Genomic DNA, 13,182 nt, shown 5'->3' on the forward strand with positions numbered 1-13,182 from the left:
CCACAGGTTACACGGCCAGAGAGCTGAGCTGGAATTCTCCCACAGGTCTGTCTGCCTCCAGCAGTAACCCCCGTCCTCTGTCCTGGGGATGGCAACTGGTCTCGCCCGTGGGCAGGTACACGCACATCTCAGACAGATGGTTCATTGATGGTGAACCCAGCGTCTGCCTCCTTCCGCCTCAGGCTTCGAGCCTTCTGCGTTGGCGGTCACCTCTGCTTCATCTGTCAGTCGAAGCCCTGTCTGAGCGTTACCACACACACGTCGGCTGTGTGCTTGCTTTGGCAGGAGGACTCTGCTCACCTGTGCGTGTGTGCACGCATCCTGCAGCCCCGTGCCACGAACACACTTCCAGTCCTGCGTTGGCATCGTGCTCTTGTTTTTCTTCAGGTTGTTTTGACTTTGCTGTTTGCCATTCAGTGTGAGAGCAGACAATGAGGGAGCCTCTGTTTGTTTGTTTTTTGTCAACCTAATACATTTTTCCCCAAAGAAGCACAGGTGCTCCCTGAGTCGGCCGCCCACCTTGCAGGGTCTTCTCTGAGACGAGTGTTGGCTGCGGTGGAGAGAACAGTTCGCAGGCAGTGAGCCGTCCTGCCGTCTGCACTTGATTTCCAGAGGCTAAACGTTTGCTTGTTTCAGCCAGACTTGCCGTCTTGTCAAGATGTGTTTCGTCGCGAAGCGTTGACTGAGCTTGGCTCCCTAATAGGAACTGTTACTACAACTTGTGACTCATCACAGGTCTAGAATCAGTTCCCAACATGTTGGCTAAAGAAACAACTTCCCTGTTTTATGAAGTGCGAACAGAAGAAAACGTGTTCATTTCCTAATTGTTTCCCCTGCCCCTGACTCGAGCTCCTCACTCAGCAGCGGCAGGAGCCTGTAAACATCAGCGTGGTGATGACACCCGCATCAGCGTCTCCTGGAGGCGTCCTGCCCACGGGTCCTTTCCTCAGTGACCGTCACCTGTGTTCACTCTCCAGCGTGTCGTCATGCGTGCGTCATGACGTCACTACCGTCCTTCGTCTATAATAGGTTGCTTATGTTATAAACATTTAATGAATTTCTATAAAAAGTTATCTCGTATCATTTCATAACGGAGCGGTATGAATGAGAAATATTTACCTAGGAATGCATTGCCCCGAGTTCAGGCATGGCTCTAGTGTAACCATGATTTCCAAGAACTCTTTAATTCACCCTTACAGTCTGCTTCTAAATGTCAGTTTTTAGCATGTGATTTTATTTCCCCTTCCATTGGGGTTTCGCTTAGGCAGTGTCCGAGGGAGCCAGTTCCTGTGGCCTCCCCAGCCGCTTGTGTCGTCAGAGGTGCCTTTTCCACTGTGGCAGCTGAAGGATGGTGTCATAATTTGCCTCAATCTTATTAGAAGCAAAGTTGAGCAGACTTTGACATCTCTGCAGTCCACTCGCGTTTCTTTCATCTGTGCCATTTACGTTCATGTATTTCATCCAGTTTTCTGTTGGATTCTTGGTCTTTTCTCAACTTTTACAAAATCTGTACATATTAAAATATTAACCCTTTTCCTGTGGTATCTTTCAAATAATTATTACAGCTTTGACTTGCCGTTGTAAAAAAATGTAGTTAAATTTTACAACTTGTCTCTGTTGCTTTTGGATTTAGAACCATAGAAATTGCTTCCAACTTAGAAAAAGAACTTACTTACTAGTAAACCGAGACACATTTGAAGTTTATGCTGGTGAATAATATTGGGAAGAGATCCACTTTATATTTTTTTAAAAGTATATTAAAATGTAGTTGATTTGCAATGTTGTATTCAATTATATTTTTTTAAATATGTCTACCTAGTTGCCCAACTTTTTGGAGGAAGGATGAAAAGAAAGAGTGTCATTTTTTGTTTGCATGTCTCTTTTTAAACATTTCTGGACTGATAGAGGCATTTCGGGTAATTGCACTAACTGTATTTTTACAGGAATGAGTCAGGAGATAGAAAAGGAGCCACAGACCCTTCTGTAGCCCCCACACCCCCAAGCCGTCCAAGTATGTGAATTTGCCTTTTCTGTTCTTTGTAGGTGAACGAGCTGGACGGCATCCCCCTGATCCTCGACAGCTGTGGCCTCGACGACAGCAACCCCTGTATCCTTGACATGCCCCTCAGTGAGTTCACGCCCGGGGCCTCCGCCCGGCGCCTTCACGAGGGAGTTGGTTGGCTTTCTCATTGGCTTTGTCCCTAAGAATTGAGCCACTTGGTCAGAGTTGGAGCTGAGTCACACTCCTGCAGCCTGTGCAGCACAGTGAGCTCAGGTTCTCGGGGGCGTTCTCCTCCAGAACGCCTTAAGCCCCAGCTGGAAGCTCACCTGTGGGCCCTATGTCACTGCATGCCACTGGCGTCACCTTTCCAGACCACGTGTTCCGTGGAATGGCTGTGGAGGAGTGTGTGTCCCTTCTGTAGAGGTTTGAAGAATCCAGACCTCTGGAAGGACCATTCTGGCAGTGGTAGCTTGGAGACCTCTGAGAGCTCAGAAGTGGGGAGAAGCGCCCCAGTGGCCCAGGAGTCTGGTTTTTGCTGGGTGCTGTCCTGCGGCCCTCAGCTACTGACGTCAAAGGCTCTGGCTCTTGCCCCTCCTTGGCTGACCACCCTTCTGGAGGGCACTGTGCAAGGAACTTGCCCACTCCCCACCTCTCTGCCTAGGTCTTCCCTGTGGGAAACGGATCTAATACAGTGATAAAGAGCCAGGCTGGAGGCTGGAGGCTGGAGGCAGCCTGTGTAGGTTTGAGAGAGAATCTGTTTCACTTCAAGACCTTCCAGTCCCTTGCCTGGCCGCTGCATGGCCTTGTGCTTATTGCTGGTGGGGGGGTGGGGTTAATAAGGCCATCGCCAGGACTTTGAGATTGTGACCCTGTGGGAGGCCAAGGAGGAGGGGAATTTTGTGTTTAAAATGCTCACTATTGGTTTCTGTCAAGAAGAGAAAAGGAGCTGATGAAAATCATGTGTTGCAAAGTAAGTGGATTGAGAAATGCTTATTATTTGTGCTAAAGATACTGTCGTTTGTCTGATTAGCAATGGAAGAAAATTTCCTATTTTAAAGAGCATGATAGCTTGTAAGCTCAGTCAGAGAAAGACAAGTTAACAGCCTCTGAAGAGTTTTCTTCAAAGTAAAACAGTCGGTTCACTGCCTTGCATTATGATCAAGCGCTACAGGCTGTGCTCCTTAGACGGGTTTGAAATTTTTTAGCCCCAAAAAGGGAAAGGAGAAAAGAAAGCTGTCACAGGAAAGCAATAAAAACGCATTCAGGTGTTACTGCAGGTGTTGCGTTTCCGGATGAAAAAGATGATTTATTGCAAACAAAAACACGCAATTTTACTTTTATATTCCCTGAATTGACCTTCTAGTGAAGAAAGGTTTTTTATTACTAATTACTAATCTTTGGCCTTTAGCAAAGACTGGAAACTTAAAAGGCTGTTGCACACAGCCCGTGGCAGCTCTGCAGATATGCTGCAGTGGTTCTTGCTTACTAAGTCTTTTATGTTGGCGTCTCCTTGTCAAATATTCATTCATTGATCCTTTCAGGAAACATTGAGTCCTTACTATGTGTTTACATACATTGCCTTCTTTAGTCTTGACAACACTGTGAAGCAGGTCCTATTATCATCATCTTCCCCATCTGTAGATGAGAAAACTAACTGAGAACCTTAGCGACTTGTCCTAAAGGTCAGACTCAGAGGTTAAGCTTGGCGTGTGCCTGATTCTCAGCCACTTTTCTAAAAAAAAACTTTTCTAAACTGCCCCCTATGAGTCACTGGGACAGTCAGAACACATACAGAGAAAGCATAGTAAGATACTAATGTAGTGGAGAAATGACTCAGAATTATACACTGAAAACTTTTATATGGACAGTCTATGTGGATAACTGGTGTTTTAAATGGTTATTAATGAAGCATTGCAAGATTCAGGAATCTTTAAATTGTCAAGAAAAGGTGAAATGTTAAATGTTGAGTGTTATATGTATTTAGTAACTCTTTAGACTTTTGTTTTATAAAGGCCTACTAGATTTTAAAGACATGTAAGATATACTTAAGATACAAGATACATACCAAAATATGAGACCTAAGGGAGAGTGATTGGAGAAGGCAGTGGCACCCCACTCCAGTACTCTTGCCTGGAAAATCCCATGGACGGAGGAGCCTGGTGGGCTCCAGTCCATGGAGTCGCTCAGAGTCAGACACGACTGAGCGACTTCCCTTTCACTTTTCACTTTCATGCACTGGAGAAGGAAATGGCAACCCACTCCAGTGTTCTTGCCTGGAGAATCCCAGGGACGGGGGAGCCTGGTGGGCTGCCGTCTCTGGGGTCGCACAGAGTCGGACACGACTGAAGTGACTTAGCATAGTTCACTTGGAGCTGATGTTTGTGCCTGGTGTGAGTGAGGGTCTGTCACTGTGTTTTTCCATCGGAGCACAGAGTTGTCCCGGCCCGCTTATTGAAAAGCACACGCGTTGGCTCCTGTAGCGCCGTGTCTGTCGTGTACGTGGCGTGGACTCTCCTGTCTTTTCCACTGACCTCTGTGTCTGTACCAGTACTATAGTCTTAAGTACCGTCGCTTTCTACAGTTTCAGAACACTGTAGATAGACTGACTGAGTCCTTGACTGAGTTGATTGAGTCCTTCCAACTTGTTTCTTTTTTTTAGAGCGTTATGGCTATGTTTGGTCATTTGTGTTTGCCCATAAAAATTTTAAAACCAGCTAGTCAGAGTCTACACATCTATGCTTGTGTGTTAATGTGCACACACGTTTACACACATGTACATGCTTAAAACCGTCACAAAACAATTTAAAATCTCTACTCACTGAAATTGCATTGGCGAGAATCAGTTTCATGAGAATTGACATCTAAACAGTACTGTCTTCTAACCCATCCATGATCATGGCATATCTGCCCATTTATTTAAGATTATCATGGGGTTTTTGACCCATGGATTATTTAGAAATCATTGCTTAAATTCTGAACAAATAGGAATTATTTGGGGGGGATTCATTTCTAACATAAGTATATTATGATCAGAGAGCACGTGCTTGATGCTGTTTGTCCTAAAAAATCTGTTGAGACTTGCCGTGTGGCCCCCTGTACGGTCAGTCTCTGCAGCGCTTCTGTGTCTGCTTGAACAGTCACACCTGTTTTCTAGTAGTGGACTACAGTATTTTCAGGTCAAGTTTGTAAACTTTTTACATTTTTAGTGGTGCTTTTGTCTATTCTGGTTTATCAATTACAGAGATAGAGGTTTTAAAAATCAGCCTATGACTGTAGATTTCTCTAGATTTCTCCTCTTATCATATAGCACTGCTCTCATGTATCCCGAGGCAGTGTCATTACAGTTTTATCAGGTCCTGAAAACGTCCCCGTTGTCACTGTAAAGTGACCTTCTGTGTCTCCACAGATGCTTTTTGCCTAACATGAATATAGCTACTTTACTTCACTTTTGGTTGATATTTACGTGGTAAAACCATTACAGAACTTTTATTTTTCAGTCTTTTTATATCAGAGGTGTTCGTTGTAAAGAGCATAGTTGACTTGTTCTTAGTCTAGTTTCTCTGTCTTTTAGCTATTGCGTTTAGCCCATTCATACTTCGTGTAGTTGCTTATCTGTTTATATTTAAGCCAGTCTGATCTGCTTTCTATTTTAGTTTTCTCTTGCTTCTTTTGAATTGTTTTATATAATTAAGCATTTATCTTTTTCTAGTTTAAAATTTTTAATTTTTTTTTCTGTTTTATTAATAGTTCCCTGGGAAATTATACCATGCATCCTTGACTAAGGAAAATATAATATTTTTCAGATCTTTACCCCTTTTCCAGGTAGTATAGGACCAGTCCGCATCCCCCAGCTTGTATGCTGTTGCCGTGTATCTCCGTTCTGCTTTACAGTCTATGAAATGTACGGTCAGAGCTCCATAAGGTCAGTTTCCATTTAGATGCTCCACGTACTTACTCCTCTCCTGCCTTCCACCCCTTCTTACAGCTCTGTCTGTCTACCTGGGCTCATTTTCCTTCTGCCTGAAGTCTTTCTTTTAGAATTTCCTTTAAAATGGGTTCATGGGTGAGGGACTGTTTGGCTTGTTAGAAAATGTGTGCCGGACTCCAGCATTTGGGATAGCTACAGGATCTCAGTGTTCTAAGGCAGCGGTCCCCAACCTTCTTGGCACCAGGGACTGGTTTCTTGGCAGACAGTTTTTTCCACAGGCTGGGGAGGAGGGTAGGGTGGAGCTGGTTCAGGCCATCACGCGAGTGATGGTGGGTTCAGGTGGTAACACCTTTGGCTCTACGTGCCTCCCTCCATCTCTCAGTTCAGTCGCTCAGTCGTGTCCGACTCTTTGCGACCCCAAGGAAGCAGCACGCCAGGCTTATTGTCCTTTCCCATCTCCCGGAGCTTGCTCAAACTCATGTCCATCAAGGTGGTGATGCCATCCAACCACCTCATCTTCTGTTGTCCCCTTCTCCTCCAGCCTGCAGTCTTTCCCAGAATCAGGGTCTTTTCTTTTCCATCTCTCAAAAACTTGGCCCTGTTTACAGAACCTCCAAGCCTGTCCTCCATACTTAGAATATGTCCATAGGCCCCAGCATGTCCTGACAGGTCCTGTGCGTTCTGGCCCCACCTGCCTCTTCATTTAGATCCAGACTGGTTCCCCTCTTTTAGCATTCCCCAGACATGCCTCCTTTTTTGTTCCTCGAATCTGTGATTTCTCACCTCAGGGAAGTCGTTATCTTCCTCCCTTGGCTGAACCCTCTCCCCTGGCTCAGCCTCCTCTTCTCTTCCTCAGGGAAGCCTTCCCAGAGCCTCATCAGCCCCTCCTGGGACCTGTTCTGTTCCTTCAGCTTGTCTCAGTCTGTAACTGAGGATTTGTGCATTTGCATCTTAATTGCCCTCTAGACCAAGGTCCGTAAGGGCATGGACCTTTTTTTTTTTCCCCTGTTTTTATCTCAATGTAATATGCCACTGATAGGCACATACTAAATGTCCAATAGATATTTTTAGATGGGTACATGACTGAGTAAGGCGGTGAGCAAATGAATGAAAACCAGCAGCTTGATGGAGTATGTGTGTGTGTGTGCTTATTGGACAGGTAGGGAGGATGGCTCTAAGCAGGGGAGAAATATCTCCCATGGATTTGATGATTCTTTTGTGAATTGAATAAACTTGGTTTGGCAGCAGTATTATTTCAGCTTTGTTTGGTGGTTCAGCTCCTTCTAATAACTCACACCAGTCAAGCTTTCATTGAACTTTAATTTCAGTATTTTGTGTTAAAGAAAGCAATATATATTGCGTATGCATAGACTAGGAATCAGAGCTGAGAGTAAAGGTCAGTTAAGAAAAACAGCTCCGTTCTCTGATTGCTCTGGATCGGCGGGCTGTGTTGTGTGCTCACGCATCATCCGTGGGTTAGGGCTGAGGGCTCATGTTACCATAGGGTAGGCATCCTTGTTCCCTGTGGGAAGTCAGCGGTTCTGACCCCCTGGAAGACTTCCTCTTTCTTCGCCACCCATGGGGATTAGGAATTTCTAGGTGGCATATCCAAGCAAGCTGGGCTGCAGCTCCCCCAGGCTGGGAGCGGGACTGGAGGGCTGGCTGCCCCGCTTCTCGGAGGCGTCTTCTAGTGGCGGACTGGGAAAAGACAACATCCCAAGGGGGTAGCTCACCCCGAAGGAAGGCCCTCGGCGGCGGTGTTGCATCAGGACACAGCCCAGCTGTCTGTCCGCCGCTCCCTTGCGGGGACCCGCAGTAATGACACAGTAGCAGATGCCATCGGAAAATCCCAGCCCGCCACCACAGAGCCATTTCTTATTTGTCAGTTTATTGTGGCAAGTGGGATTTTTTGTTGTTGTTGTATCCAAATAGAAACAGCTGAACTTTATTTGAAATGTTTTTCTTTGATTCTTTTTTTGATCTGTGTTTTGATCAGTTGTCCTTGATGTGGGTTTTTTATGTATATATGTATTGTTTTTATTGGAGGAGGAGGGGACAAGGAGAGGAGGAGCGTCTAAACTGGGTTGGGGTTTTTTTCTGTTCTTTTCTCTTTTTTCCTTCCTTCCTTTCTCTTTTTTCTTTCTTTTTTTATTGAAAAGCCTCATTTGTAAGTGTTACGTGTGCCCAGAAACGTAAGTTTATAGGAAAAATAACCAGAGTTTCCCCAGTCATCTCCTGTTGAGGAGGGATGGATAGCATAGTGACACGGGCATCAGCTCTGGGGCTACACAGACACGGGTTCTGCTGCTTCTCAGCCTCTAAACACGTCGCTTGCCCTGTGTTACGAGTCTTGGCGTATTTATCTAAAATGGGACGGACCCCACAGGGTTACGGGGAGAGTACGGTGTGCTGTGTGCCAAGTGCCCGGCCTGTAGCTTCTCAACAAGCAGGTGTGTCATGCAGATGTCCAGACAGCTGCTACTGCCCACGAGAAAGGTGAATTTCCATCTGTGAGCACACTGTGAGTCAGTGGTAAAACTTAAACAATAGTAATAATATTGCAAAACAGAAAAGAAAGTCCTGAAGCGTACTCACATACACAGCAAAGGCCCCCTGTACTTAAGGAGTAAAGGGTGGTCTTTTTCCATGAATGATCCTAGGCCAATTTAATATCTGTTACGGGGAAGAAAACCCTGCCACCGTGTCTCACCCTGTTCACCCACAGTAATTGAAGATAACTCATAAACCTTCATGTGGACAGTAAAACACAAGAGCTTCTAGAAGGACTCATAAGAAAGTATGGTTCTTGTCTTGGAACAGGCAAAGGTGTCTTAAACAAGACATCAGAATTTTAACTGGGAAAGCATTAACTTTGAAAAAGTATTTGCATCGTAAGCCTGTATCTGACAAAGGACTCATACCCATACTAATTTAGGACTGCTGTGAAACAACAAAAGATAATTCAGGTTCTGAGAATGAACAAAAGACCCACGGCATCTCACAGAAGAGGAAACCCAGATGGCCAGTAATTGTACAGAAAGAGCTTAGCATCCTCATCAGGGAAATGCATGTTTACCCCACAGTCAGGAACCCACCAGAAGAGCTGATGAGAAGATGACATGACCAACGGATGGCAAAGGTGTGGGGCAGCCTGAACTGTGATGAATTGATTTGGGAGGTGTCAATTAGGGAAATCTCTTTGGAAAACTTTGGCAGTGTCTGCTAACTCAGGCCCGCCCTGTGAGCCAGCAGCTGCAGCCCTAGATGCCCCTCCGGGAGAAGTACATACATGTGTCTATCAGAAGACGTGTGCAGGAGCATTCCTAGTCACAGTGTTTATAACAGCCCCAAAGTGGAACCATCCCACATAGTCAGCAGTCGTAGAAGAGTGTGGATGATTCTTCCCCAGAGCGCCATGCAGCAGCAAAGAATGAGCTGCCCTGTGTAACATGGGTGAGTCTCACTAATGTAGCATAGAGCTGAAGAAGCTAGAGTCAGAGAGTGTGCGCTCTATGACTCTATGTGACAGCAGCAGTCAGGATGGTGGGAGCCTTGATGGGTAGGAGGGTGGGCATAGGTGGGCAGTGGCACCCAGGGCCTCCCAGCTGCTGGGCGTATTCTCCATCTCAGCCTGGGTTGGGCTCATGTGGCGTACGCCCGTGAGGAAACGTCAGGATGTACGCAAGGAGGTGTGCATCGTTGCTTCTCACACTGACGTTTTAAAAATCACTGAGTAGTTTCTAGGTGCCCAACCCTGTGCTGTATATATACACCCTTTAAGCTACATTGCCTGGCACAGGCGGTTTCTTTCCTTCTGTTTTTAACAGGCCTCTTTGTTAAGCACTGTCATTTCACAGATGAGAAGAGAGGCGCTCACGGAGTTGGTTCCCCGAGCACAGCCAGCTCTGCCAGCTCCTGGGCGGTGGGGCCACGGGGCCAGCCCAGCGCTATCTGTGCCCTGCCCCTTGTTCAAGCGCCTAGACTTCTGTGTGGGCGCCTCTCCGCCAGCCCAGCCCTTCCTCCTCTTAGACTTGAGCACGCGTGTCTTCCTCCTGGAGTTCTCCCGTGGCCCCCAGCGGAGCCTGAGCGCCTCAGCTCTCTGTGTCAGTTGGGCTCCTCTGCCCCTCCATGAGTGCAGCACATGCAGACCCCTAGATGCGCAACTGTGCCCTCCAGAAAAGCCTGTCCCGGGCAGGACCTGTGCCAAACTGCACACCCCACGCCAGACCCCACAGACCCCAGGGGTGTCACCGCAGTGTGTCCCAGAGCATACTTCTGTCTGTAGCATCTTAAATACCTATTATATCAGAGAAGTCTTCTAAGTAATACATACACGTGTCGGACCTGTGGGAAGAAGGCGTCTGCTGCAGGACTCCCTGGAATCTCTGCAGTTCTCATGTGCGTTTTGGAAATTCTGGGCCACAGTGCCACATCTTGGGGAGTGCAGGGATTTTAGTGGAAACTTGAGAACGTGCTCCATCCCGTCCTCTTCACGAGCAGTCTAGCTTGTGCCTGGGCCTGCCGTGCCGCCGCCAGAGGGAGGCGTTCGGGGAAACACCTCAAACATTTCAGGCTGGCACAGCGGGCTGAGCTTGCTGTTGTTTATAAAGGCATCAGCAAGTCCCCACACCAGGGAAGTGCTTGTGCTGCGTTCACTGCGTGCCTGCTGCTCGTGTCTTACTCCGCCCACCCTGACGCTCACGTGGCCGGGACGTCGTCCTGCTGAAATAGGTCTTGCATCCTCCAGAGGGGAGCGATGCCTGCTGTTGGTTTCTGTGTCCCCAGCCTCAAGCCCCTGGTGGTTGTTCAGTGATCTTGCGTTCATTTGTTGAGCTGACATTAATTAAAGCTAGAAAACCTTTTACTGCCGTTTGGCTTTAAAAAGGTAAACTTTGGGTTTGGCTTCCCAGTTACATGATGTGGGTTTTTAAAGCCTCTCACTGATGGTCTTACCCATTGCCTAGTGTGGCTGAAGGTGTTTGAACCAAGTCTCTGTCCTTGTCCAGAGCAAACAAGCGTGGACACGACTTGGTGGGTGCACGGAGGCCTCCCTGGGTCCCTGTGTGCAGTGAGTGGGCGTGGGGCCAAGGGTGGGCGGCAGTCTGCCACACTGCACCCCGCGCCCCTCAGGCTCCACAGTTGCACAGCAGACCCATTCAGAGTGAGAGGGGGCAGGAGCCCTACCCCTTTGATGTAGCTTCTACAGTATCCTAGCAACTGTTTGATGTAGCTTCTACGGTATCCTAGCAACTGGTTCCTCAGCACTCGAAGCTGGAAGTTGGAGGAGTGGGATGTCCTGTCGTGAAAGAGACGCTCACAAAAGTGGACTCTCTTTCCTTGTTCAGGTGTGTTGGCAAATGGTCCGGCTGTTTTAAAATGAGAATGAAATGCTTCAGGTTATACTCCTTCAGATTGTGTCTACTTGGCTTTTAGTTGTACGCTTCTTGTTTTCTTACATCGCGAAGATCACAGCGGCTCAAAATGAAAACTGTCATCACCACCCTGAAACGTCTGCGTGTGGAGGCTGTGAGCGGCACGTGTCTCCTGCGCACACAGAGGCCAGACTGTGTGGTCTGCCCTCTGCCCTCGGGCCTGCACACGCACCTGGCTGCCATGGGCCTTGCTCAGCCTGCCTCACTCAGCCGTCTCCTCTCCTCTCAGAGGTCAGAGTGCCTCAGTCCTGCTCTGGCCTGTTCACTTGCACAAAAAGCAAGATTGCAGGAGGTTTACTGTCACGTCTTAGAAAACGGGAGGAGAGGCGCTTGGCACGAGCCATGTGGCCTGCGAGCGGCCACGTGCCCCTTGTTCCTGCTCCGCCTGGGTTGGTGAGAAAGTGGAAGCTGCCGCTTTCCAGTTCTATCGGTCACTTGACCCACGTGGCTTGGAGATGACAGTGTTTTCTTAATTTGGCTTCTCTTGGTTACTGTTAGCATTTTAAGTGCCGCCATGTACGGTTCATTCCAAACCAGAAACAAAACTTTATGCGAACATTTATTGCCATTCGCTTTTGTCCTTAAGGGTCTGCTCCTTTGGCTGGTTGATTTAACGAACACCATTTAAAGTTTAAATCTTATTTTCACTAGGGGGCATCTCCCAAGACAGTCCCCACACCGCCACACTCAGCATCAGGCAGCCCTTCCCGACTCTCCTTCGGCACCTTGGCTCCCTTGCTGTCCATCTTCCCAGGGTCTCCTTCCATCTACCTGGCCATTCTCCCAAGTAGAGTTAAACCTTATTTATTTGAGAGAAGTCTGCCAGAATCCCAGTTGAAATGAGGCCGCTTTTTATTGTTTCATTTATCCTGTCATTTCACATTGTAGCTGTTAGGCCAGTTAGTAGTGTGTTTATTTCTCTCCACTGAACATTCTAGGAATTTCAGGAGGACTGAGGCGTCAGGCCTTCACCTCATGGGCACTTAGCTGAAGCTGAGTTTACAGGTGAACATACATGTGCCCACCTCTCTGCTTTGCCTCCCTGCCTGGTGATTGCCTTGACTCTGTCCCTTAGTTGGAGATTGGCACAGGGAGGATGAAGAGGGAGAATGAAGACCTGAGAAATGGTGTTGTGTTTAATGAAATCCTCTTGTGGCCTGTAATGCTGGTTGAGAAACAGTGACTCGTGAGAGGCCGCGAACGGGCGACCCTTCCTCAGGTGGAGTGGTGGCAGCTGGAGAACTAACTGCTCTTGATAACTGAGCAGACGGGGTTTCATCGACCTGCGTGATCTGGCTTTTTCTAGGCGCCCAGGCGGCTCTGTCCATGGGGTTCTCCAGGCACGAATACTGCAGTGGATTGCCGTGTCCTCCTCCAGGGGATCTTCCCCACCCAGGGGTGGAAGCTGCGTCTGCTTTCTCTGACAGGCGGGCTCCTCACTGCCGCGCCTCCTGGGAAACCAGCTCGCCCGGGCATGGAGCTCAGGTGGGCAGCGCTGGAGTCTGAGCCCAGGTCCTTCCTCGTCCACTCTCACTACTGCTGCTACGGATGCTGGTTGGTCCCCATTCCCACACCATCTTCCCTCCAAGCCACCCTCCACGGCTGCCAAGGAGAGTTGCCTGATTTTTCTGCTTTAGCTCTTTCAGTGGATTCTCGTCGTATAAAATGCAGACTCCTTCCTACAGCTTGAAACTCCTCTGGCCTCTGGCCTCGACCCCTGCCCTCTACCAACATCCTGCCTCCAGCCCCAGCCTTGCCCGGCTCATGTCTCCCATCTTGAGGTCACACATGGCCAATGCCACTGCTGTCTCCCCAGCGCA

At 48.0% G+C, this 13,182-nt stretch overlaps 1 protein-coding gene across 1 annotated transcript in view; it reads left to right on the forward strand.

Moving 5' to 3' along the window:
• ATXN10 (ataxin 10) overlaps positions 1–13,182 on the forward strand; it is a 138,917-nt gene that overhangs the window by 112,659 nt on the left and 13,076 nt on the right. Inside the window, exon 10 of the mRNA XM_086403283.1 lies at positions 2,044–2,107. Within this exon, the coding sequence (XP_086259409.1) occupies positions 2,044–2,107 (64 nt within the window). The remainder of the gene's footprint in view (positions 1–2,043; positions 2,108–13,182) is intronic.

This window comes from Bos grunniens, chromosome 5 (genome assembly GCF_055505025.1).
Source record: "Bos grunniens cultivar Pamir isolate PY7600 chromosome 5, Bosgru_T2T1.0, whole genome shotgun sequence".
In the NCBI taxonomy this organism is placed as follows: domain Eukaryota; kingdom Metazoa; phylum Chordata; class Mammalia; order Artiodactyla; family Bovidae; genus Bos; species Bos grunniens.